This window comes from Oryctolagus cuniculus, chromosome 15 (genome assembly GCF_051225735.1).
Source record: "Oryctolagus cuniculus isolate XC-2025 breed Fujian yellow rabbit chromosome 15, ASM5122573v1, whole genome shotgun sequence".
Lineage (NCBI taxonomy): Eukaryota > Metazoa > Chordata > Mammalia > Lagomorpha > Leporidae > Oryctolagus > Oryctolagus cuniculus.
In genome coordinates, this window is record NC_142881.1 from 34,924,019 (window position 1) to 34,948,912 (window position 24,894).

The window sequence follows — 24,894 nt, forward strand, 5'->3', positions numbered from 1 at the left end:
ACTGCGCTGATCCGATGGCAGGAGCCAGGAGCCAGGTGCTTTTCCTGGTCTCCCATGGGGTGCAGGGCCCAAGCACCTGGGCCATCCTCCACTGCGCTCCCTGGCCACAGCAGAGGGCTGGCCTGGAAGAGGGGCAACCGGGACAGAATCCGGCGCCCCGACCGGGACTAGAACCCGGTGTGCCGGCGCCGCTACGCGGAGGATTAGCCTAGTGAGCCGCGGCACCGGCCGATGGACACCATATTTTGTTCATATTTATAACTATAACTCCTAAATAGGGTATATATGTATGTATAATTCAACAAATTATTGTTTTCTGTTTTAGGTCTGCAATAATTTTCCTGCTCTTATGGATTACTTCCCAGGAATTCATAAGACATTTTTAAAGAATATTGATTATACAAAAAATTTTATTATGGAGAAAGTGAAAGAACACCAAAAATCCCTGGATGTTAACAGTCCTCAGGACTTTATTGATTGTTTCTTGATCAAAATGGAGCAGGTAAATTGTTCACAGCAGTTCATTATTTTATTTCTTGTACATTTTGAGGTTCATTGAATAATTTTGTATCTACAAAGGATGTTAACATGGTCAGACTAGTTTGACAAGCACTTTACAAACCACATAAATTAACTGCAAATAGCATAAAAATATTAGAGTATTCATATAAAGTTTGTGAAAATAAAGAATTAAAAGGTAAGTTTATTTTGGTCTAAAAATGGAAGCTTGTGATTTTTTAAAATAATGTACATTTCCATAAATGTTTTGAAGACACATAATGTAAAATTAAATTGTTAAATGGTTAGAATATCTGGGACTTGCTCTTTAGATGAAAAGAATCTACCAAGGAGGAACATAATGCACATCTCAGGTGACTTGAAAACAATTACAAATAAAATCACTGACTATCATGCTGTAATATGAAGTGACATCATCACTGAGCAAGTGTAAGGGAGAGGGGCACATAGCTTAGCTTGGGAGGGTTTTGCATATCTTGCACATTGAAGGAGGTTTTAGAAATCTGCAGTGTAGGACAGGAGAGGGAATTTCAGGTGGAGTGAGTGGTGTGTGTGGCGGTGTTCAGTGTGCAGTGGGAAAGAGTAGGTGGAAGGAAGACAAAGACTTAGTTCACTGTAACACAGTAAGTTGTGCAGAGGTGGAGAGAGAGGTTGGTGTCTAGGAGGCAACTTGCAGGTGTGGGTCACGTCATCACTGCACTGTTTGTGTACAAGGCTATTTATTCCCTGTTGCATTACCTTGGCACCCTGTCCAAAGGTCAGTTGGAAATAAATCTAAGTTGGTTTATAGGCTGTCATTTCCACTACATTAACCAATTTCATTGATGAACATAGATGCAAAAATCCTCAATAAAATTCTAACCAATAGAATTCAACAATAAGCTAGAAATTTCATCTAACCAGACCAAGTAGGATTTATCCCTGGTATGCAGGGATGGTTCAGCATTCACAAATCAGTCAATGTGATACACCACATTAACAAATTGCAGAAGAAAATCTGTATGATTATTTAAATAGATGCAGAGAAAGCATTGGATAAAATACAACATGCTTTCATAATGCATCTTTTTCGCGTTAGGAATTAAGAATATACTGGCTTCGTAGGAAGGATTTGGGAGGATTCCCTCTTTTCAATTGTTTTCAATAGCTTGAGAATAATTGGCGTTAGTTCTTTTTTAAATGCCTGGTAGAATTCAGCAGTGAATCCATCGGGTCCTGGGCTTTTCTTTGTTGGGAGGGCCTTTATTACTGATTCAATTTCTGTCTCAGTTATGGGTATGAGTTTGTTAATGTGGTGTATCACATTGATTGATTTGTGAACATTGAACCATCCCTGCATACCAGGGATAAATCCCACTTGGTCTGGGTGGATGATCTTTCTGATGTGTTGTTGCATTCTATTGACCAGAATTTTATTGAGGATATTTGCTTCTATGTTCATCAGGGAAATTGGTCTGTAATTCTCTTTCAATGCTGCATCTTTTTCAGGCTTAGGGGTTAAGGTGATGCTGGCTTCATAGAAAGAATTTGGAAGGATTCCCTCTCTTTAGTTTGTTTAGAATAGCTTGAGAAGAATTGGAGTTAGTTCTTCTTTAAATGTCTGGTAGAATTCAGCAGTGAATCCATCGGGTCCTGGGCTTTTCTTTGTTGGGAGGGCCTTAATTATTGATTCAATTTCTGAGTTGGTTGTGGGTCTGTTTAGGTTATCTATGTCTTCATGGTTCAATTTAGGTAGGTTGCATGTGTCCAGGGATCTATCTAATACTGCTAGATTTCTGAAGTTGTTGGCATACAGCTCTTTGTAGTAATTTCTGATGACTCTTTTTATTTCTGTGGTGTCTGTTGTTACATAGCCTTTTTCATCTCTAATTTTATTGATTTTGTTCTTCTCTCTTCTTTTTTTGGTTGGTTGGCCAATGGTGTGTCAATTTTGTTTGTTTTTTCAAAAAACCAGCTCTTTGTTTTGAAGATCTTTCGTAATTTTTTTTTGGATTCAATTCTGTTGATTTCTTCTCTAATTTTAACTATTTCTCTTCTCCTACTAGTTTTGGATCTGGTTTGCTGTAGTTTTTATAGATCCCTGAGATGCATTGATAGCTCATTTATTTGGTGGCTTTCCAATTTCTTGATGTAGGCACCTATTGCTATAAACTTTCCTCTTAACACTGCTTTTGCTGTATCCCATAAGTTTTGATATGGTGTGTTGTTATCTTCATTTGCTTCCAGATTATTTTTGATTTCTCTTTTGATTTCTTCTGTGACCCAGTGTTCATTCATGTGCAAGTTGTTCAGTGTCCATGTGTTTGCATATGCTCTAGAGATTCCTGAGTTGCTAATTTGCAGCTTCATTCCATTGTGGTCCAAGAAGATGCATGGTATGATTTCTATTCTTTTGAATTTGCTGAGATTGCTTTATGGCCTATTATGTGTTCATAGAGTAGGCTCCATGTACTGCTGAGAAATATGTGTATTCTTCAAGTGTAGGATGAAAAGTTCTGTAGATGTAAGTTAGATCTCTTTGGGCTATAGTGTCGATTAAATTTGCTGTTTCCTTGTTGATCTTCTGTCTGGTTGATTTGTCTCTATCTAAAAATGGAATATTTAAGTCCCCCAGTACTACTGTACTGCAGTCCATGTCTCCCTTTAAGTTCCTTAACATATCTTTTAAATAACCCGGTTCCCTGTAGTTAGGTATATACGTTTATAATAGTTACATCTTCCTGTTGAATGATCCTTTAATCATTATATAGTGCCCCTCTTTATCTCTCTTAACATTTTTTGTGTTAAAGTTTATTTTGTCTGATATTAAGATGGCTATGCCAGCTCTTTTTTGGTTTCTGTGTCATAGAATATCTTTTTTCAACCTTTCACTTTCAGTCTGCATGCATCTTTGTTGGAAAGATTTGTTTCTTGTAAACAGCAAATAGATGTGTTTTGTTTTTTAATCCATTCAGCCACTCTGGGTCTTTTAACTGGACAGTTGAGGCCATTTACATTCAATGTGACTATTGATAAGTAGTGACTTTGCCCTGCCATTTTCCAAAGATATTTCTACTTTGAAGAAGATATTCATACTTTGAACTTCCTGTGATCTTTTTTTAAAAGACTTTATTCATTTTTATTTGAGAGGTAGATTTATAGACAGTGAGAGGGAGAGACAGAGAGAAAGGTCTTGCATCCATTGGTGCATTCACCAAATGGCCGCAATGGCCAGAGCTACACCCATCTGAAGCCAGGACTTCAGGACTGCCACCTCCCAGTCTCCCATGTGGGTGCAAGGACCTAAGGACATGGACCATCCTCTACTGCTTTCCCAGCCGTAGCAGAGACTGGATGGGTAGAGCATCAACCTTGACTAGAATCAGTGCCCATATGGGATCCTGGCTCTGCAGTTGGAGGATTAACCTAGTGCGCCACGGTGCCAGCTCCACTTCCTGTAATCTTTTACTGAGAGATTTTCTTCCTTTACCTTCTTTGTATTGATGGCCGTGTTTCTGTGTTTCTGTGTGTAACACATCTTTAAGCACCTTTTGCAGGACTGGATGAGTGGTGACAAATTCTTTCAATTTCTGTTTGCTATGAAAGGTCTTTGTTTCACCTTAATTCACAAATGAGAGCTTTGCAGGATATAATATTCTCGGATGACAGTTTTTTTCTCTTAGGACTTGGGCTATATCTCGCCATCCTTTTATAGACTGCAGGGTTTCTGAGAGAAGTCTGCTGTGAGTCTAATTGGAGATCCTCTGAGAGTAATCTGGCATTTCTTTCTTCCACATCTTAGAATCTTTTCTTTATGTTTCACTGCGGTGAGTTTGATTGCAATGTGTTGTGGCAAGGATCTTTTCTGGTCATGTCTATTGGGAGCTCTGTGTGCTCCCTGTACTTGGACATCTCTCTCCAAATCCAAAAATCTGCTAGTATTTCACTAAAAAGGCCTTCTAATCCTTTCTCTCTCTCCATGCCTTCAGGAACTCCCAGAATCCAAATGGTGGGTTTTATTATAGTATCCTGTATATTCCCAACAATGTTTTATAGATTTCTAATTTCCTCTTCTTGTCTTTGATTTGACTGTATACTTTCCTGTGCTCTGTCACCTTCAAATAGAAGTAATCATACTTCCTTTTTATTTTAATGTATTTATTTCTTTTTCATGTGTAATTTTTCTGGCTAGACCTTCTAGGGCTATGTTGAAAGGCAGTTGTGAAAGTACAGTTCCTTGGTGGATTTTTTCCTCCATTATTTCATAGAACAAGATTTTAAGCTTTAAGAAATTATTAAGATTCAGTTTTGTAATTTTTAATATGTCATATCAATATAAGAAAGCTTCCTTCTATTTGTAATTTTCAGAGATTTTTTTATCATGCACAGCATTTAAATTTTCAAGTCCTTTTTTAAGATTTATTTATTTATTTGAAATAGTTACAGAGAGAGAGAAGGAGAGGCAGAGAGGGAGAGAGAGAAGTCTTCCATCCACTGGTTCACTCCCCAATTGGCTGCAATGGCCAGTGCTGTGCCAATACGTAGCCAGGAACCAGGAGCCTCCTTGGGGTCTCCCACATGGATGCAGGGGCCCAAAGACTTGGTCCATCTTCTACTGCTTTCCCTGGCCATAACAGAGAGCTGAATTGGAAGTGGAGCCTGCGGGTCTAGAACTGGCACCCATATGGGATGCCGGCAGTGTAGGCTAGGGCTTTAACACACTGTGCCACAGAGCCAACCCCTCAAGGACTTTTTAAAAAAGCTGTTGAGATAATTTTTTCTCATTCTAAAAATTTTGTTTTTATATTTATTGCTTTTCTTTAAACCATCCATGCATATCTTCGGTAAATTCCACTTGATCAGGACATGTAATCCACAAAGATATTTAAATTGCACCAAAATATGCATAACAGAAAAGTTGTATTGATTATTTTTAATGTAATGTCAGCTGGCATTAAGCACATTCACTTTGTTTTGTAACTGTCACCACCATTCATGCCAGAATTATTTTATACTACAAAACAGAAACTTCATATCCATTACATAGTAATTACTTACACCCCAATCCTTGCCAACCTATCATTCTATCTCTGTCTCCTGGAATTTGGCTATTTTAGTGACTGGCTTTTCCTACTTGGCATAGTGTTATTGTTATTATACACTGTATCTTTTTATATTATATCTAGTAACACATTTGTGATTCTGCTATCATAATTTTTATTTAAAGTCACATAGAAACAAAGCACTTATATTAAAAATTTAATAATATTAGTTTTACCATTACCTGTATAGTTACTCTTACTAGGAATATTTATCTCTTAATAAGACTTTTACTTGTTGTCCTGTGTCCATTTATTTCAATGTGAAAGCTGAATCCCCGTAATATTTCTTGCATGAAATATTTACTGTGAAGAGATCCCTATAACATTGCTTTAATCTGGAAAGTCTTAATTTCTGCTTTGCTATGGAAGGTTATATCTTTCCCAAGAAATAGGATTCTTGTTTGACACTGTTTTTGTGTCAGCACCTTAAATAGATCATATCACCAATTTCTTTTTCTTAAAAAAATATTTATTGATTGATTTGAAAGACAGAGGCACAGACAGGAGAGGAAGGAGCAAAGAGAGAGAAATCCTTCATCTGTAGGTTCACTCCTAACATGGTGCAAGGCCCGAGCTGAGCCAGGCAGAAGCCAGGAGACAAGAGCTTCATCTAGGTCTCCCACGTGGGTGCAGGAGCCCAAGTACTCATGCCATCTTCCACTGCTTTCCTGGGCACATTAGCAGTGGAGCACTCACAGTGTGTGAGAACTCCATGTAATTAGACATTTAGCTCTGGCATCAGCACTACTCCTGTTCTCTCCTTCATCTGTGGGCACAGTGAACGTCTCAGGTCTGTCTTCATGACCACAGCCTCTCTTCACCTCGTACCTCCTGATTCATTCCTGTGCCTGTCCCAGTCCATCTTGCCGGTTGCCTCCCTTCTGGACACAGTGGTGCTGACCTCATCTTTTCTTGAGGAACCCATTATCATTCTAGGTTTTGCTGCCATATCTGCTTTGCACGATTTTGATTTCTTAATGAATCTGCAAGTAACATTTATTCCATATCAATTTTTGACAGGAGAAGAGAATTACAGACTCTTATTTTGGGCTTATACTACATTTCATGATGCTCCTAACATATTAATAGATTTATTCTTGAGACTGTGCTTGTGTACAATTAAGAGATAATTTCTTTTTTTTTTAACTTTTATTTAATGAATATAAATTTCCAAAGTACATCTTATGGATTACAATGGCTTCCTCCCCCATAACTTCCCTCCCACCCGCAACCCACCCCCTTCCCTCTCCCTCTCCCCTTCCATTCACATCAAGATTCATTTTCAATGTTTAATAATGGCTTAAACCACAGATTGAGTCCATTTATCTCAAATGCAAATTGTCTCAAGTTGAGCAGGCATGGCAATACTAGAATATTTTGTACATAGACTCTTATACTATTAATTAAATCTTCCTCTCCCAAGATGATGTCTGTTTCTTCTCAAAAGTGTTTTCATCACAAAGGAGAAAACAGGCTTCTGTTTGCCTTCTTTTGTGAATTATTCATGACATACCTCACTGAAGCATCTCATAATGGGATTTTTATGCAAGAACTAAGTAAGCGGGTAGTCAATGAGTTTGATGTCACCTTTTCTGTAGTCTACCATATCCAACAGCATGTCGTCTTAATATGGCACTTTCAGTTTTCCCTGTTATCTTTCTTCTTTTTTAAAAAATAATGTGAGTTATTTTGGATTTAGTGTAATAAAAATGCTGGCAAATAATTTGTTAAATTGCACCAAATCACTCTTAGGAAACCCATTTGGAGTTCACTCTGGAAAGCTTGGTAATCGCTGTGTCTGATTTGTTTGGAGCTGGGACTGAGACAACGAGCACAACGCTGAGATACTCCCTCCTGCTCCTGCTGAAGCACCCCGAAGTCGCAGGTACAACTCAGAGAGGAGCAAACTGCATTCAGGAGAGAAGCTGGGGAGCTGAGGCTACTCTCCTCCCCCTGGTTTGTGCTAGAGGAGTCTCACTGCTTAAAAACTTCTCTGCCAACAACTGTACTCTGGGCAGTGTAGTAATCAGAATAAAACAGGCCAACGTGGTACAGTGCGGGAAGAGATCAGAGAGAAGTGCAGACAGCATGGCTGGAGGAAGAGCAGTGATGTTCGGGGGCTGTGCTGGATCTCATGGGAGTGATGTGTGGTAGGCACCGCATGGCATTTTCTTTTCATAACAAAAAGACTCCATTGAGGAGTAGGTATAGTCTTGCTGCTGCCTTTCCTCATTCTGACAATTCGGTGCTCTATTGCAGGGAAAAGGACAAGGAAGCTTTTCTTACTGAAAACCAACTTGAAATTCAGTGAGACTTCCTTAGGTAACTCCAGTCTGAGTAGCTTTCTGAAAGTTTAGATGCATAATACAGTTAGAAGATGCACCCAAAATAATTGGAATAGGAGAGATCATTAATTTGAAACATCTATCTCAGCATGAGAAATAAATCTAACCATGATATAGAAAATTGTGAATTGAAAAATGGTGTTAAATTGAATCCAAGAAGGTAATAACATCCAAACACATAGAATTTTCTCACCAGGAAACTATATGTGCTCAGAATGATGAAAAAAAAAATGAATACTGATATAACCAAAATTTGTGGTCTACATATATCCTGCTAAGTGGAGTGACTACTGTGTGCCTGTCATGATGGGCATGTGTGTATATGGGATAGAGATGTAGATGAAAATTCTCATATGTCTTACGAGGAAATAATTAACTATATGTTAGAATCAGTAATAAAGAAATAGACATTTTTAAGAAACATGATGATGAATTGCAGGAATGCTCAAAATGGCTACATTTGTGAAGTAGGAGGATGATAAGAGTATCCTTCCAAATTAACACACATTCCAAAATATGCAAATACATATACACACTCCAAAAGCTAAAAATAATATGTTTTAACACACATACACAGACACACAAACACCGGATGTAATTCAATTAAAGCCCCATTGATTTTCAAAATTAGATTTGATTTTTTTTTCCCTTTTGCAAAGGCAGTGTTTTCTTGATTTAATTATATTCTGAATTTTTTGGGGGTAGCACTTAATTACTTCTATTTATGTCAGTTTCATGTGTGCCGTTTATATGGCCCTCTGTGTATTAATATATCATAATAGTAGTTTTTAGGAGGGTGCACTGTATATTTTCATATAGTAACTCATATTTCCAGGTGTATTTCTGGGCTTGTAGCTTATAATTCTTTCCACATACCTTCATTAAGATTCATGAAAGCCTAAATTGTTATGACAACTGTGCCACTTTTCTCATTTTCCCCGTTATTTCTTACTTGTGTCTTATCAGCTAAAGTGCAGGAGGAGATTGAGCGTGTGATTGGCAGACACCGGAGCCCCTGCATGCAGGACAGGAGCCACATGCCCTACACAGACGCTGTGATACATGAGATCCAGAGATTCATCGACCTCCTCCCCAATAACGTGCCCCATGCAGTGACTCGAGACATTAAATTCAGAAACTACTTTATCCCCAAGGTAATCTTGTTTCTTTTACATTGACCCTCAGTGCTCTTAAACTTCTCCCCCGCAGTGTGGTTCCAGTCCCCTGCCAACATCATGTGATTTTCTTATTCTGATGATCTTATACCCAGCACTATTCATTGTTAGCAATTTATCTGTATATTATCCTGCTATCTGGGTTAATGGTTTTTATGTGTTATTTTCCAATTCTTGTGTCTTTAACTTTTCTTAAAAAAGTATTTATTTGAAATCAGAGTGACAGAGAATGAGGGAGTGACAGAGATTTTTCCATCCATTGGAAAAATTGTACCCATCCCCAAATGGGTACAACAGCTAGATCTGGTACCAGCAACTCCAACCTGGTCTCCCATGTGGTTGGCAAGTGTCCAAGTACTTAGGCCACCTTTTGTTATCTCTTCAAGTGCATTAGCAAGAAGTTGGATTTGGAAGCTTAGGACAGCCAGGATTTGACTGACATTATGATATGGGATGCCAGGGTCACAAGTGGTGACTTAAACTGCTGAGCCACTGTCAGTCGCCTCAACTTCTCATCATTGTATTATTGCACTGGCTAGGATTCCAGAATAGCATTTATCAGAATTGTTGATAGCAGAAAACCTTGATTCATCCCAGATTTTTAGGAAAGGGTGGAGTTTTAATACCTTAGTATTGAGAATGATGTTTTAATTAGATTTTAGTAGATAATATTTATAAGATTAGAAAAGCTTGCCCTTTTCTTATTTATATAAATTTTTCTCAAGAACTAATCTATAATTATACCAAATTCAAAATGTATAATTGGCTTCATTTTCCTCATCTAATGCCTGTATTATAAGTAAATATCTGTATTATAATTGGATTTGAATTACTATACATTGTTTTGGACTACAGTATTTATATTCATAACAGACCTTGTTCTGTCATTACCTCCTTTAGAATTTTCAGATATTTTTTATAACAACATAATGGTAGCCTCATAAAATTTATGTGAGAAATATCCTTAACATGGTTCTGTTTTATTAATTTTTAAAATTTTAATTATTTTTAACAGATTCAACGTGATTTGTAGATATATTTCTTAGAACATAATGATACCCCTTCCTCCCTCTATCCCTCCTTCATGGCTTTTCCTCCCTCTCTCCTTCCTTTTCCCCTTCCTTCCTTCCTTCCTTCCTTCCTTCCTTCCTTCCTTCCTTCCTTTCTTTCTTTCTTTTGAAATAACACACTTTAAATTTACATTACAATAAAAGGCTTAATACTTTACCAAGTAAGTTTAACTAGTAAAAAGTGAAAAGACCCTGATTCAGTGGGAATAGACAATGGTTATAAAAAAATTGAAAGGGAACATGACCATTTTACCCATATAGTGTAAATTTTAGAGTCATCACAGATCATAAAACTATTGTAGTATAATAATATTGCCGCACATACCTTCCCCCGCCCCCACCTCAGCCTGCCCCAATCTTCTTGTTCTGGCCACTTAATTGTACCTTTGTAATAACAAAGTTCTGGTGGAATCAGATCTGCCTTCATCCAGAAAGAATTCTTCTCTCTAATGGTAGAGTTAGAAACATACCAGGGGACTCCAATTTAATCCCATCAAGGTAGCATGTACCAATGCCATCTCACCAGTCCAAGTGATCAATTTCAGGTCACAATTGATCATAATGAAAGGACTAAGAGTCAAAGGAAGCACATAAACAAGTCTAGTACCTACTAATACTAACTGATAGAATAAATAAAGGGGAGAGTGATCCAACATGGGAAGCGAGATACTCAGCAGACTCATAGAATGGCAGATGTCCTAAACAGCACTCTGGCCTCAGAATCAGCCCTAAAGGCATTCCGATCTGGCTGAAAAGCCCATGAAAGTATTTCAGGCATGGAAAGCCAAGACACTCTGGAAAAAAAAAAAAAACCCTAATGAAAGATCTGTGTGAGTGAGATCCCAGTGGAAAGAACAGCTCTTCAAAGAAGGAGGTACCTTTCTCTGAAGGGAGGAGAGAACCTCCACTTTAAATATGACCTTGTCTAAACAAGATAAGAGTCGGTGAACTCAAAAGGCTTCCATAGCCTTGGAAACTCGTGACTGGTGCATAGGGAGATTACTGATGCCATAAACAAGAGTGTCAATTTGTAAAGTCAACAACAGGAGTCACGGTGCACTTACTCCTCATGTAGGATCTCTGTCCTTAATGTGCTGTACATTGAGACTTAATGCTATAATGAGTACTCAAACAGTACATTTCGCTTTGTGTTTCTATGGGGGTGAAAACTGTTGAAAGCTTTACTTAATGTATACTAAGCTGATCTTCTGTATAAAAAAAAAAAAGAAGAAGAAGAAGAAATTATCAATTCCCAACTTGACTCTCACTGGGATTAAACATGACAATAGGTGATCTGATTTCATCATCATTTAAAAAATCATCTATTATTTTTCACTTTATGTTTGTGTGGGAGCAAACTGTTGAAATCTTTACTTAATGTATGCTAAACTGATCTTCTGTATATAAAGAGAATCGAAAATGAATCCTCATGTGAATGGAAGGGGAGAGGAATTGGGAAAGGGGAGGGATGCGGGTGGGAGAGACGATATGGGGGGGAAGCCATTGTAATCCATAAGCCGTACTTTGGAAATTTATATTCATTAAATAAAAGTTAAAAAAAAAAAGAATTCTTCTCTCTACTACTAGGTGGTGTGAAGGATGTAACTAACACTTCCTGCACTGATTCATAGGCCCTAAGGATATATGAACACAGTTGCAGATTGATGGTAGGTGTTAGCTGATCTTTCTATGGTTCACATATTTCTGGAATCTTGAGAGTGATTTTCATCTTAACACCTTTACAATGGCTTCTGACACCTTTTTATTTTTTGGTATATTTTTAGGCTTTGTAGCTACTATGTTACAAGCTACTCTACTTGAATTCAGCATATATAATTGTTAAAATAAAAATTTATGTAACTAAAGTTGTATTTTCATGGGGAAAATGGATGGATAAGCATGCAATTATTAATGTCATCCTGTGGAAAAGATGGAATTTCTGACTTTAGCAGGAGGTGATATGGCTTGTCATGCTGATGACAGATTTAGTATAAGGGTTAGGATTTCAGTCCACTCTGTTTCAGCAAAGGATACAGTGAAAAAAAGACTTTTGTTTCTTGCTATTGGAGGCTGAGGATAATATCATTGTGACTTGTTTCTTTCTCTTTAATGAACAAAATGGAAAGCAGAGGGAGGAATGTGTTAGGGGACCTGGTGGAGTGGATTGTTGTACTGGCTGAAAGATATCCATTCCTCAGGCTTACCCTGTGCCTGATGTCTTTAGAAGGTTTAATGCTCCAAGGGTGCTCCAAGCCCCTCATTCCCTCTGCACAGGGCACTGTGGTGTAGAAATCTGCAACACACATGGATGAGTCTAATCTCTCACAAATCAGTGCAGTGATTTATTCCACCATGGGCTAGGGCCACTGATCTCAGTGGAGGTAATGGTCTAGGATAGGAGTTAGCAAACTTCTTTTGTGATTGCCCAGATAGCAAACATGCTCTATTTTCCATGCTGTGGGGGTTCTTTGATTGCCTTTATAGAATAGTAGTCTTTGCTAGTTTAATTTCCTTTGGTAAATTCCAAGGAGTGGGATGGCTGGGTTGTATGGTAGGGTTATATTCAGGTATCTGAGGAATCTCCAGAATGACTTCCATAGTGGCTTGACCAGTTTGCATTCCCACCAACAGTGGGTAAGTGTCCCTTTTTCCACACATCCTCTCCAGCATCTGTTATTGGTAGATTTGTGAATGTGAGCCATTCTAACCGGGGTGAGGTAAAACCTCATTGTGGTTTTGATTTGCATTTCCCTGATTGCTAGTGAACTTGAACATTTTTTCATGTGTCAGTTGGCCATTTGGATTTCCTCTTTTGAAAAATGTCTATTGTGGTCCTTGGCCCATCTCTTAAGTGGGTTGTTTGATTTGATGTGTTATAGTTTCTTGATCTCTTTGTACTTTCTGGGTATTAACCCTTTAAGTGTTGCATAGTTTGCGAATATTTTTTCCCATTCTGTCGGTTGCCTCTTCACTTTCCTGACTGTTTCTTTTGAAGTACAGAAACTTCTCAATTTGATGCAATCCCAAATGTTAATTTTGGCTTTGATGCCTGTGCTTCTGGGGTCTTTTCCAAGAAGTCTTTGCCAGTACCTATATCTTGCAGGGTTTCACAAAAAAGCTGTCTGAACCTTAATGTTTATTGCAGCTCAATTCACAATAGCTAAGACCTAGAATCAACCCAAATGCCCATCAACAGTAGACTGGATAAAAAAAATTATGGGGCATGTACTCTATAGAATACTATATAGCAGTAAAAAAACATTGAAACCCAGTCATTTGCAACAAAATGAGGAATCTGGAACACATCATGCTGTGTGAAATCAGCCAGTCCAAGAGGGACAAATATCATATGTTCTCCCTTATCGGTGACAACTAACAGAGCACCAAAAATGAAACCTGGTGAAATAAAATGGACACTATGAGAAACAGTGACTTGATCGGCCCTTGTCCTGACTGTTGATGTACAACTTAATACTTTATCCCTTTTAGTATTTTTTTTTTTGCCCTAGTTAATACTATTGGTTGAACTCTGTAATTAACACAAAATTATTCTTAGGTGTTTAAATTTAACTGAAAAGTGATCCCTGTTAAATATAAGGGTGGGACAAAGAGAGGGAGGAGATGTACAATTTGGGACATGCTCAAGCTGACTTGCTCCAAATGGTGGAGATAGAATTGTGCCAGGGGATTCCAATACAATCCCTTCAAGGTGGCATGTACCAATCCCATCTCACTAGTCCAAGTGATCAATTTCAGTTCACACTTGATCATACTGATAGGTCTAAGGGTCAAAGGGATCACATAAACAAGACTAGTGTCTGCTAATACTAACTGATAGAATCAAAAAGGGAGAGAATGATCCAACATGGGAAGCGGGATACACAGGAGATTCATAGAATGGCAGATGTCCTAACAGCACTCTGGCCTTGGAATCAGCCCTTAAGGCATTTGGCTCTGGCTGAAGAGCCCATGAGAATATTTTAGGCATGGAAAACCAAGGCACTAAGGAAAAACAAACAAACTAACAAAACAACAACAACAACAACAGCAAAAACAAAATTAAATGAAAGATCTCTGTGAGTAAGTTCCCAGTAGAAAGAACAGGCCATCAAAGAAGGAAGTACCTTTCTCGGAAGGGAGGAGTGAACCTCCACTTTGACTATGACCTTGTCTAAATAAGATAGAAGTGGGCAAACTCAAAAGGCTTCCACAGCTTTGGCAACTCATGACTAGAGCCTAGGGAGATTTCTGACTCCATAAACAAGAGTGTCATTTTGTTAAGTCAACAAGAGGAGTCACTGTGCACTTACTCCTCGTGTAGGATCTCTGTCCTTAATATGTTGTTCAATGTGAATTAATGCTTAACTAGTACTCACACAGTATTTTACACTTTATGTTCTATGTGGGTGCAAGCTGTTGAAATCTTTACTTAATATATACTAAATTGATCTTTTGTATATAAAGATAATTGAAAATGAATCTTGATGTGAATGGAATGGGAGAGGGAGCAGGAGTTGGGAGGGTTGCCGGCAGGAGGGAAGTTAAGGAGGGGGAAAAGCCATTGAAATCCATAAGCTATACTTTGGAAATTTATATTTGCTAAATAAAGTTTAAAAAAAAAGAATAGTTGTCTTCGACAATGTGTAAATGAATGAGGATACTTTTTTCAATTTTTATAGAAACTGAAATTTATGTATCTTGTAGTTTTCTTGCATCAAAAGTATTATTTTGCCTCTTTTCAATTTAAACAGTCTTGGCTCTCAGACCATGGAAAAACAGGGGGAGAGACTGGACTTGGGAATGTTGTTTAGTGATGACATTACTCTCCAGTAAAACTATCTGTAGTAATGTGTGGTCTATTTGGGGATTTGCGTCCTTCTGAACAAAGTCTGCCTGTACAAGGTGTCAAAAATTTCCCCTTACCTTTCTCTAGAAGTTTTATTGCTTTAGCTCTTATGTTTAGACAAGTGGCTCCTTTCAAATTGATTCATATTTATGGTATAATGATTATGCTTCATTTTTTACTTTATAAATGTCCAATTATTTGAGTAATGTTTGTTGAAATATATTTATATTTTCATTTTTTATTTTATAAACTGTAATATATACATATATGTATGTATGTGTGTGTATATATATACATATATATATATACTTCAAAAAGTTTGTGGAAAAAGAAAGCAAAAGATAATGTACATTTTCCATGAACTTTTTGAAGACACTTGTACCTTCATCTATGACATGTTAACTTAGGACTGGTTATGACAATTCAACTTCCTAAATATCCCCCCAACAATGTTAGCTATGATTGATAATCCTTGCCTGAAATGATAATCCTGCACTGAATTGCTCCAAAATTTTGATGTTTCTAATTTCATCATCCTGAGTTAGGATTAAACTATAGTAAAGATCTCCCTCATTCTTAAATGAAGACAAACAAACTGCTCTACAATGATCAGTAGTCATGAGTTTCTACTTGCTACTGCACTTTCTTTTATTAAAGAATTGGTGATTTTTAAGCAGGTCAGATGTTTATTTACATATGTCCTCTGAACAGGTTTCTGGACCTTTCACAAACCAACCAACTTCTGTCTGAAACCACACATGTGAGATGTGTGAAAACTGGACTGAAGGACAGCAGCATGTGGCAGTAGGAACCAGAGTCCAAGCTTGATGAGGAGCACAGTCACAGGTTTTGGCACCCACCCACTCACACACTCACATCTTCAAATGCTGTCACAGGGCATTTAGCAAAATCACTGCCACTGCCATGAACTAATCTCTGCTCTTTACTTGGTCTGTGTGGCTGGGGATGTCACTGCTCTTCCTGGGACTTGAGCTTTCTCTTCTATTAATCAAAAACTCAATAGAGTAATAGTCTGGAAGATGCCACGGCTCACTAGGCTAATCCTCTGCATGCAGCGCTGGTACTCCGAGTTCTAGTCCTGGTTGGGGCACTGGATCTGATCCGGTTGCTCCTCTTCAAGTCCAGCTCTCTGCTGTGGCCCGGGAAGGCAGTGGAGGATGGCCAAGGTCCTTGGGCCCTACACCCGCATGGGAGAACAGGAGGAAGCACCGGGCTCCTGGTTTCAGATTGGCGCAGCGCGCTGCCGGCAGTGGCCAATTGTGGGGTGAACCAATGGAAGGAAGACCTTTCTCTCTCTATCTCAATCTCACTGTCCAACTCTGCCAGTCAAAAAAAAAAAAAAAAAAGATTTTCCTAAATGATTCTCACTGTTTTTTCACCCAACACAGTGACTTCTTTATACTTCGATTATTTGTGTCTGTTTTATTCAGGGCACAAACATCATAACATCACTGACATCCATGTTACATGATCAAAAAGAATTTCCTAACCCAAAGGTATTTGACCCTGGACACTTTCTGAATGAGAGTGGCAACTTTAAGAAGAGTGACTACTTCATGCCTTTCTCAGCAGGTAATAAAATTCATTTCCACGCAACTTCAGAGGAGAAGATAACTTTTTTGATTCAAACTTTTTGGCTCATATAAGTTGAACAAATTTCATGTATTCCATATGTACAGCTTTAACAGCAGAATGATACTACTCACCCTATACTCTGTCCCTCCCATACTCTCACCCTCCCTCCTCCTTCCTTGTCTTTGCATTTAATTTTTATGATGATATACTTTCAGTTTATTTCATGTTCACAAGATTAACCCTCAAGTGAACAATGAATTTAACCAGTAGTAAGTAGAAAAACCACTTTCCTCAACAGTGTTGATAAGGACCATAAACAGTAATCAAATCTCATAATGTGATTTCTGTTCATATACATTACATATTTTTTGTACTTTTTGTACACTGTTAACACAAATCAGGGAAAACATATATTTGTGTCTCTGGAATTGGCTCATTTCACTAAGCATAATGGTTTCCAGTTGCATGTATTTTGCTGCAAGTGACAGGATTTCAAGCTTTGTTATTACAGGTTGAGTAGTATTCCACAGTGTACATATATTTCATTTCCTTTATCCAGTCATTAATTGATGGAAATCTGAGTTCCGCGGAGTTTCCCCTATGTTCTCTAGTAATTTTATGGTATCAGGTCACAGATTTATGTTCTTGGCACATTTTGAGTGGATTTTTGTGTAAGGTATAACATAGGGGTCTTGTTTCATACTTCTGCATGTGGAGATCCAATGTTCTCAGGACCATTTGTTGGAGAGACTGTCTGCTCCAGGGATTGATTTTAGTGCCTTTGTCAAAGATAAGTTGGTTGCAGATTCAGGGACTTATTTTTGGAGTTTCTATTCTGTTCCATTGCTCTACGTGCCTGTTTTTGTTTTTTGTTTATTTGCTTGTTTTTGTTTTGCATTTAGCAGGCTGTTTTTTATTATAACTGCCCTGTAATATTTAATAATCTTTGAAATCTGGTATTGTGATGCCTCCAGCTTTGTTTTTTGTTGTTGTTGTTGTTTTGTGTTTTTTTTAACTCTTATTTCGTAAATATAAATTTCCAAAGTACAGTTTATGGATTACAATGGCTTCCCCCCCCATATTTTCCCTCCCACCCACAACCCTCCCATCTCCCACTCCCTCTCCCATTCCATTCACATCAAGATTCATTTTCAATTATCTTTATATACAGAAGATCAATTTAGTATATATTAAGTAAAGATTTCAACAGCTTGCACCCACACCGAACATAAAGTGTAAAATACTGTTTCAGTACTGGTTATAGCATTAATTCACATTGAACAACACATCAAGGACAGAGATCCTACATGAGGAGTAAGTACACAGTGACGCCTCTTGTTGACTTAACAAAATGACACTCTTGTTTATGGCATCAGAAATCTTCCTAGGCTTTAGTCATAAGTTGCCAAAGCTATGGAAGCCTTTTGCGTTCGCCAACTTCTATCTTTTTTTTTTTTTTTGAACAGCCAGAGTAGACAGAGAGAGAGAGAGAGACAGAGAGAAAGGTCTTCCTTTGCTGTTTGTTCACCCTCCAATGGCCACTGTGGCCCGCGTGCTGCGGCCGGCATATGGCGCTGATCTGAAGCCAGGAGCCAGCTGGTTCTCCTGGTCTCCCATGCAGGTGCAGGGCCCAAGCACTTGGACCATCTTCCACTGCACTCCCAGGCCATAGCAGAGAGCTGGCCTGGAAGAAGGGCAACTTGGACAGAATCCGGCGCCCCGACTGGGACTAGAACCTGGTGCCACAATGCCTTCCCCAAGAACTTGATAGCTATTTGGTATCAGCTGGAACTACATACTTCCTCCACTGGAGCTGATATATTTCCTCTTTGAACACAATATGGAACACCACTCCCAATGTCCAGGAACTTTCCCTGCTCATAATACATCCTCATTATTGACAAGGTTACTGGGGCTCTGGGTTGTTAACACATTTCTTTCACACTGAGAAATCTAAGTTATAGGTTGACTGATTTCTCCCTCTAGATGCATACTGGTGGCACCTAAGAGTTCTTCCTAGAAGCTAAAACTGGTTAAGAATTTCCTCACACACCATGATAGATATTTAACTCCACAACTTTATTGAAATTCTTCTATGTGGTGTCCTTCACTGTGCAGTGTCATGCATGGAGATAATAGTATAAGCAAGCACAGAACAGACTCAAAGATCTCACAGCAAATTGCAACAAGCTGAGTAAAGATAAACGGAATGCGTTATTTTTAATGCTGTGAGAGAAGGATGCATAGTCTGCAGAGGGTAGATAGGAAGTATGTGGAGAGAAAATATCTGGTTCTGGCTTTCTCAGACCCAATTGTGAGGCATGAAATGGAGTACCCAACAATCTAATAGTAAAAGTGAAATTTCATCTGCCCCAAAAGAAACAGACATAATGGACATAAGAGAATGGCAGCACAGTATTAAGGAGAATGAATAAAAGAATCAGAATTGTCACTCTAGCTGAAGGATGTTAAAACATCTGCTAAATAGCCATTGCTTTGTGGAACCAGTGGAAATTCATCATGATACTCTGAGATGATTCCAGAGCACCCTTCTAGTTTTCCAGTAATTGTCGCATGTCTTGGATGTTGGATGTATGCAACTTCAATATATGTGTTTTCTTGGCCAAGGACTCACTTTCCTTTATTCTTATGACTGTTGAGGTCTACTTTGTATATGTCACTGTAGATACCATGTTGGCAGGATACACTTTTTCAAGACTCACATGTCAGGCCAAATCAAAATGTGGCAAATTATGGTTCCTGGTGATACATACTTTAATGAAATTAAGAATATTAAGTTATGAGTCCACATAGCACAAATTTTTATCTTTAGTCATTTAAAGTGTGCAAAGTACAAAGGGAACCTGACTTTGATCCTGAATGTAATAGAAACATTTTTTTTTTTAATTTGAAAGAGCAGTATGATGCAAAACTTGAAACTTGATTATGCTTTGGAGATTGTTGAAGAATGTACATAGCTAGAACTAAGAAGAGACAGTGGAAAGGAAAGATAATGGAACATCAGATCGAGAATAGGAAAGCAAATGATGTAGTTGTCTCTAAAGAAAACTACATGGGGGTGGGGGTGGCTATCGCTATGGCACAGTGGGTTAACATCCTTGCTTGAGGTGCAGGCATCCCATGTGTGTGCTGGTTCTGGACCTTGCTGTCTTACTTCTGATCCAGCTCTCTGCTATGGCCTGGTAAAGCAGTAGAAGATGGTTCAAGTGCTTGGGCCCCTGTATTCATGTGGGAGACCCAGAAGAAGCTCCTGGCTCCTGGCTTGTGATCGTACAGTTCCAGCCATTTCGGCCAATTGGGGAATGAAATATCAGATGGGAGACCTGTCTCTCTCTCTCTCACACACACGCATCCTCTCCTTCTTTTTTCGACAGGCAGAGTTAGTGAGAGAGAGAGAAAGAGAAAAAGATCTTCCCTCCATTGGTTCAACCCCAGATGGTCGCTACAGCCGGCGCGCTGCACGGATCTGAAGCCAGAAGCCCGGTGTTTCCTCCTGGTCTCCCATGCGATTGCAAGGCCCAAGCACTTGGGCCATCATCCACTGCCTTCCTGGGCCACAGCAGAGAATTGGACTGTAAGAGGAGCAATCAGGACAGAATCCAGTGCCCCAACCTGGACTAGAACCCGGAGTACCGGTGCGCAGGCGGAGGATTAGCTTAGTAAGCCACAGCACCGGACTCTCTGCGTAACTCTGACTTTCAAATAAGTGAAAAGAATCTTTTAAAAAAAAACTTCATGGAACAGTTATAATGTGGTACTAATCAATGAAGTTGTTCTCATGGAGATGCTGCTTAATAAATATTTGTTAACGGAAATAGTTGTTAAGATCACATGTCGGTTGTGTAGCAAGTGTGTCCAACTTTTGTTCATCTTTCTGGACAATCAATTTTAATTCATCTATCCATCCATCCATTACTGTACATTCTCTTTGTACAGTTAAAAATACTGTATTTGTTACATTCACAGTTACACACTGGAAGTGATTACCCTCTCTGTTTGTTATTTTCAGGAAAACGGATATGTGTGGGAGAGGGCCTGGCCCGCATGGAGCTGTTTTTGTTCCTGACCTCCATTTTGCAGAACTTTAAACTGCAATCTCTGGTTGAGTCAAAAGACCTGGACATCACTGCAGTTGTCAATGGATTCGCTTCTGTGCCACCTTCGTTCCAGCTCTGCTTCATTCCTATTTGAAAAGGGGCAGACTGGCTTCTGCTGCACCATCATCTTCAAAGGCATTGTCCATCACCTTGCTGCATTTGAGACGTCTTCTTTAACTTTTCTCACATCTTACTGTTCCCTTAAGATCTAGTGAAAACCTAATTTCTGTGGGTGATCCCCTGAGACTGCCTGCCCTGACCATGCAGGAGGTAGAGAGGACATGGTAGTGCCATGCCTCCTGGGAGGGACCCCACAGCCTGGCTGCTGGCAGGTGGCGGGAGCCCCAGGCACATTATCCTCCACTCCTGCCGGTCAGGTAAACTGCTCCCAGGTTGGTCCAAGCCCATCAGGAAAGCTACTGTAGCCTATGTGACCTTCAAGATGATTGGAGAAGCACAGTGGTGCCAATATGGCCTCTATCCTATAGAATTGGTGCTGCCCTGAACTGGTTACACCCCTTCTGCCTGCCCTTTAGAAAGTGTGCATGCTCACTAATAAAGTGGATGTCTTTACCGAAATTTGTCTCAAGTGCTTTTTGTCGCAGAGCACCACCTCCCCATCCATGCCGACAGCATACAGGCCTTCTGAGATGAACCCTTAAACCTCCATTAAAGTAGTTTCATAGGGTCATTTTGTAAGAATATCTACTGTTACTATATTTGCAATATTTAGACTGATTCTCACATGACCCTACTATATCAATGCCAATTTACCATACGTTAATCAATATAAAACAGAAAAAAATGGTAAGAGTAGACCCATTCTCCCCTCTGCATCTTCTAAATAAAAACATTACTACTTGCAGGGTCAGTTCTCTGGATTCTCTTCTTTAATTCAGGAAGTGAAAAAGAAATGAAAGAATATGGAATCCCAAGAGGCCACACACCTCTTCATTACAAGTAGAGAGAGGGATGAAAGGGAAGAAAGCAGAAAGGATTCTTGTCCAGGTGTCACCTAGAGTTATTGGAGGTATTGCTTGAAAGACAATTATTCTGGCCAACGCTGCGGCTCAATAGGGTAATCCTCCACCTGCGGCGGCGGCACTCAGGTTCTAGTCCTGGTCAGGGTGCCGGATTCTGTCCGATTGTCCCACTTCCAGTCTGGTTCTCTGCTGTGGCCCAGGAGTGCAGTAGAGGATGGCCCAGGTCCTTGGGCCCTGCACCCGCATGGGAGACCAGGAGAGGCACCTGACTTCTGGCTTCGGATCAGTGCGGTGCGCCGGCCGCAGTGGCCATTGCGGGGTGAATCAACGGAAAAGGAAGACCTTTCTCTCTGTCTGTCACTCTCTCTCACTGTCCACTCTTCCTTTCAAAAAATAAATAAATAAAAGACAAACAATTCTAGAAACTGTTCAAACCTATAGGGAAATATTGGGAGGATCAGCTAAAGTGAAGATGAACATTAAGTTTTACAATTTATGTTACATGTTTGGTTTAATATCCTCTTCCCATTAATAAAAAAAAATATAAAAAGCTATAATGCTATAACTAGTACTGAAACCGTATTCTACACTTTGTGTTTCTGTGTGGGTGCAAACTGATGAAATCTTTACTTAATATATACTAAATCGATCTTCTATATATAAAGATAATTGAAAATGAATCTTGATGTGAATGGAATGGGAGAGAGAGCGGGAGATGGGAGGGGTGTGAGTGGGAGGGAAGCTATCGGGGGGGAAAGACATTGTAATCCATAAACTGTACTTTGGAAATTTATATTTACGAAATTAAAAAAAAGAAAAAGCAAAAATATTTTTTTTTCAACTACAGAAAAATAAAACTTGCAGAGCAAGCACTGTGGAGTAGCAGGTAAAGCTGTTGCCTGCAGTGCCAGCATCCCATGTGGACGCTGGTTCAAGGCCTGGCTGCTTTACATATGATCTAGCTCTCTGGTACAGCCTGGGAAAGCAGTGAATGATGGCCCAAGTCCTTGCACCACTGCATCTGTGTGGGAGACCGAGAAAAGCTCCAGGCTCCTGGCTTTTGATTGGTGCAGCTGCAGCCATTGTGGCCAATTGGGGAGTGAACCAGCAGATGGAAGTCCTCTCTCTCTGCCTTTCCTTCTCTCTCTGTGGAACTCTGACTTTCAAATAAATAAATAAATCTTTAAAAAAATAAAATTTGGAACCTCCCCTACATCTGCATCTTCCCTCATCAGAAAACAAAAAATAGCAATTACCTTTACTTTGCTGTTGGCCATAGGCATATTTTCTGTTACTTAATTCTTCTAATAAATCTAGGAGACAAATAATGTTTGTGTTAGTTACCATTACTACTATTATAAGTTACCATGAGTTGAGTGACTTAAAACAATGCAGATGATTATCTTACAGTTCCAGAGTTCCAAGTTCCAATACCAGCATCATTGAATTAGTATCAAGGTGTCAGCTGAGCTGGTTCCTGAAGAAGAATTTAACAGATAATCCATTTCTCTTACTCTGCATATGTATATCCATGTGTAGTCTGCCATCACTTTTGGCCTTCAGGAGAGGTAAAATCTCCATTGATAGCCAATAGGACATATCCCTGAGTGTCATTTTTACCAATCCTTGGTAAAGTGTCTATTACATTTACAGCAAAAAGACTTGGGAATGTCTGGGGGTTTGCTTGGGCTGAGACATAATCAGGAGTGTTCTCCTTCGCTTACCTTTACACCACTGCTGTTCAGTCCCCTCCTGATCTGTTATAAAAGACCATGGTGCCCACCTCTAAGAGCTTGTCTAGATTACCCTCACGTTCTACTACAAGTCCCTGGAGTTTATCCTAATGTCTGAAACAGACTGGGTTAGGAAACTGCCTTTTTAAATCACTTATCGGAGCTGGTGCTGTGGCTTAGCAGATAAGGCTGCCAACTGCAGTCTGGCATCCCAAATGGGTACCGGTTTGAGTCCCGGCTACTCCACTCCCAATCCAGCTCTCTGCTATGGCCTAGGAAAGCAGTAGAAGCTGGTCCAAGTGCTGGGGCCCCTTACCCATGTGGGAGTCCTGGAAGAAGTTCCTGGTTCCTGGATTTGGGTTGGCACAGTTCTGGAGTGAAGTAGCCGATAGAAGATACATCTCTCGCTCTCTCTCTCTCTCCATGTGTGTGTAACTCTTTCAAATAAATAAATAATGAATCTTTAAAAAAATAAAATCACCTATGCCTCTACAGAGCAGGATCTAATGGACTATATGTCTTTAAAGTCTCCCTCAAACGTTCTAAGAAGGCAGGGAAATTTTTCTGTGGCTTGTGATCGATCAGGGAGAGTTTTGCACAAAGCAAGCTTGGGCGTAAAAGACCCCAACTCATTTAGGTAAAATTTTTCCTTCCTCTAGCTTGGTGGTGCATCTTTTCTTTATGTTCTGGGGATTAAAGGAATCACAACGGTATAGGAGGCATAAAATGCCTACTGTAGATGGTTTGTTTCCTAGTCGGAATGAGAGGATAAAGAAGGAAGTCTCACTCCATCAAGAGGAAATATTGACAATTTGATGCAAGAGGATATAGATAGCCAATTCAATGGAATTTAGAATATAACATGTGGCATGATTGAGAAATTCAGCAAGGAGATAGAGAATGTAAATCATTACTTGAATTTGAATAATTCAATGAATTTCCCTTTCATGAAGACCAGTGTGATCTCAGGAGGCCCACCTAGTCAAATCAGTATTATCTAACCCTGTTATGATCCCTCATACAATCACATTTGCAATGCCCCTCTCAGCATTTAAAACGATATATTTAGAAGTTCATAGCTTCAAAGAATTAGGACATGAGCACCTTTGCTCAGGAGACGAGATCATTGTTCATATTATCCTGCTATTATTATATCCATTTAGCAGCATACCCTAAGATGATGCTTTCTATTAAATTATTCATTCAAGTTCACTCAGCTTTCAACAGGAGGAGGAAGTGGTTGCAGGCCAATCTGACAGGAAAGCAGAGTTGCTAACCACTTACTGTTAACTCCTATAATGTTTAATCATTTTATTTAGTTTCCCCCACTTCAATCCATGTTGCATGATCAGTCCTCATGGTTGGTTCAGGTTTACTTACAGGTGGGGCTCAGCTCAGTAACCTCCATGGTGTGGTGTGATGCAACTA

At 39.3% G+C, this 24,894-nt stretch overlaps 1 protein-coding gene across 1 annotated transcript; it reads left to right on the forward strand.

Annotated features, from left to right (window-relative positions):
* The first annotated feature begins 329 nt into the window (after positions 1-329).
* On the forward strand, positions 330-20,844 carry LOC138845497 (cytochrome P450 2C5-like). The gene is made up of 5 exons (XM_070058332.2): positions 330-502; positions 7,353-7,485; positions 8,912-9,099; positions 16,488-16,629; positions 20,663-20,844. The coding sequence occupies exons 1-5, from the start codon at positions 350-352 to the stop codon at positions 20,842-20,844; spliced, it is 798 nt and encodes a 265-aa protein (XP_069914433.2). The 5' UTR covers positions 330-349.
* The last annotated feature ends 4,050 nt before the right edge of the window (positions 20,845-24,894 follow it).

Bases quoted from the DNA above. Each gene is read 5' to 3' on its own strand.
- LOC138845497 (XM_070058332.2), top strand. From the start codon at position 350: ATGGATTACTTCCCAGGAATTCATAAGACATTTTTAAAGAATATTGAT. The intron at 503-7,352 runs GTAAATTGTTCA...AATCACTCTTAG, and splicing joins TCTTGATCAAAATGGAGCAG to GAAACCCATTTGGAGTTCAC. The intron at 16,630-20,662 runs GTAATAAAATTC...TGTTATTTTCAG, and splicing joins CTTCATGCCTTTCTCAGCAG to GAAAACGGATATGTGTGGGA.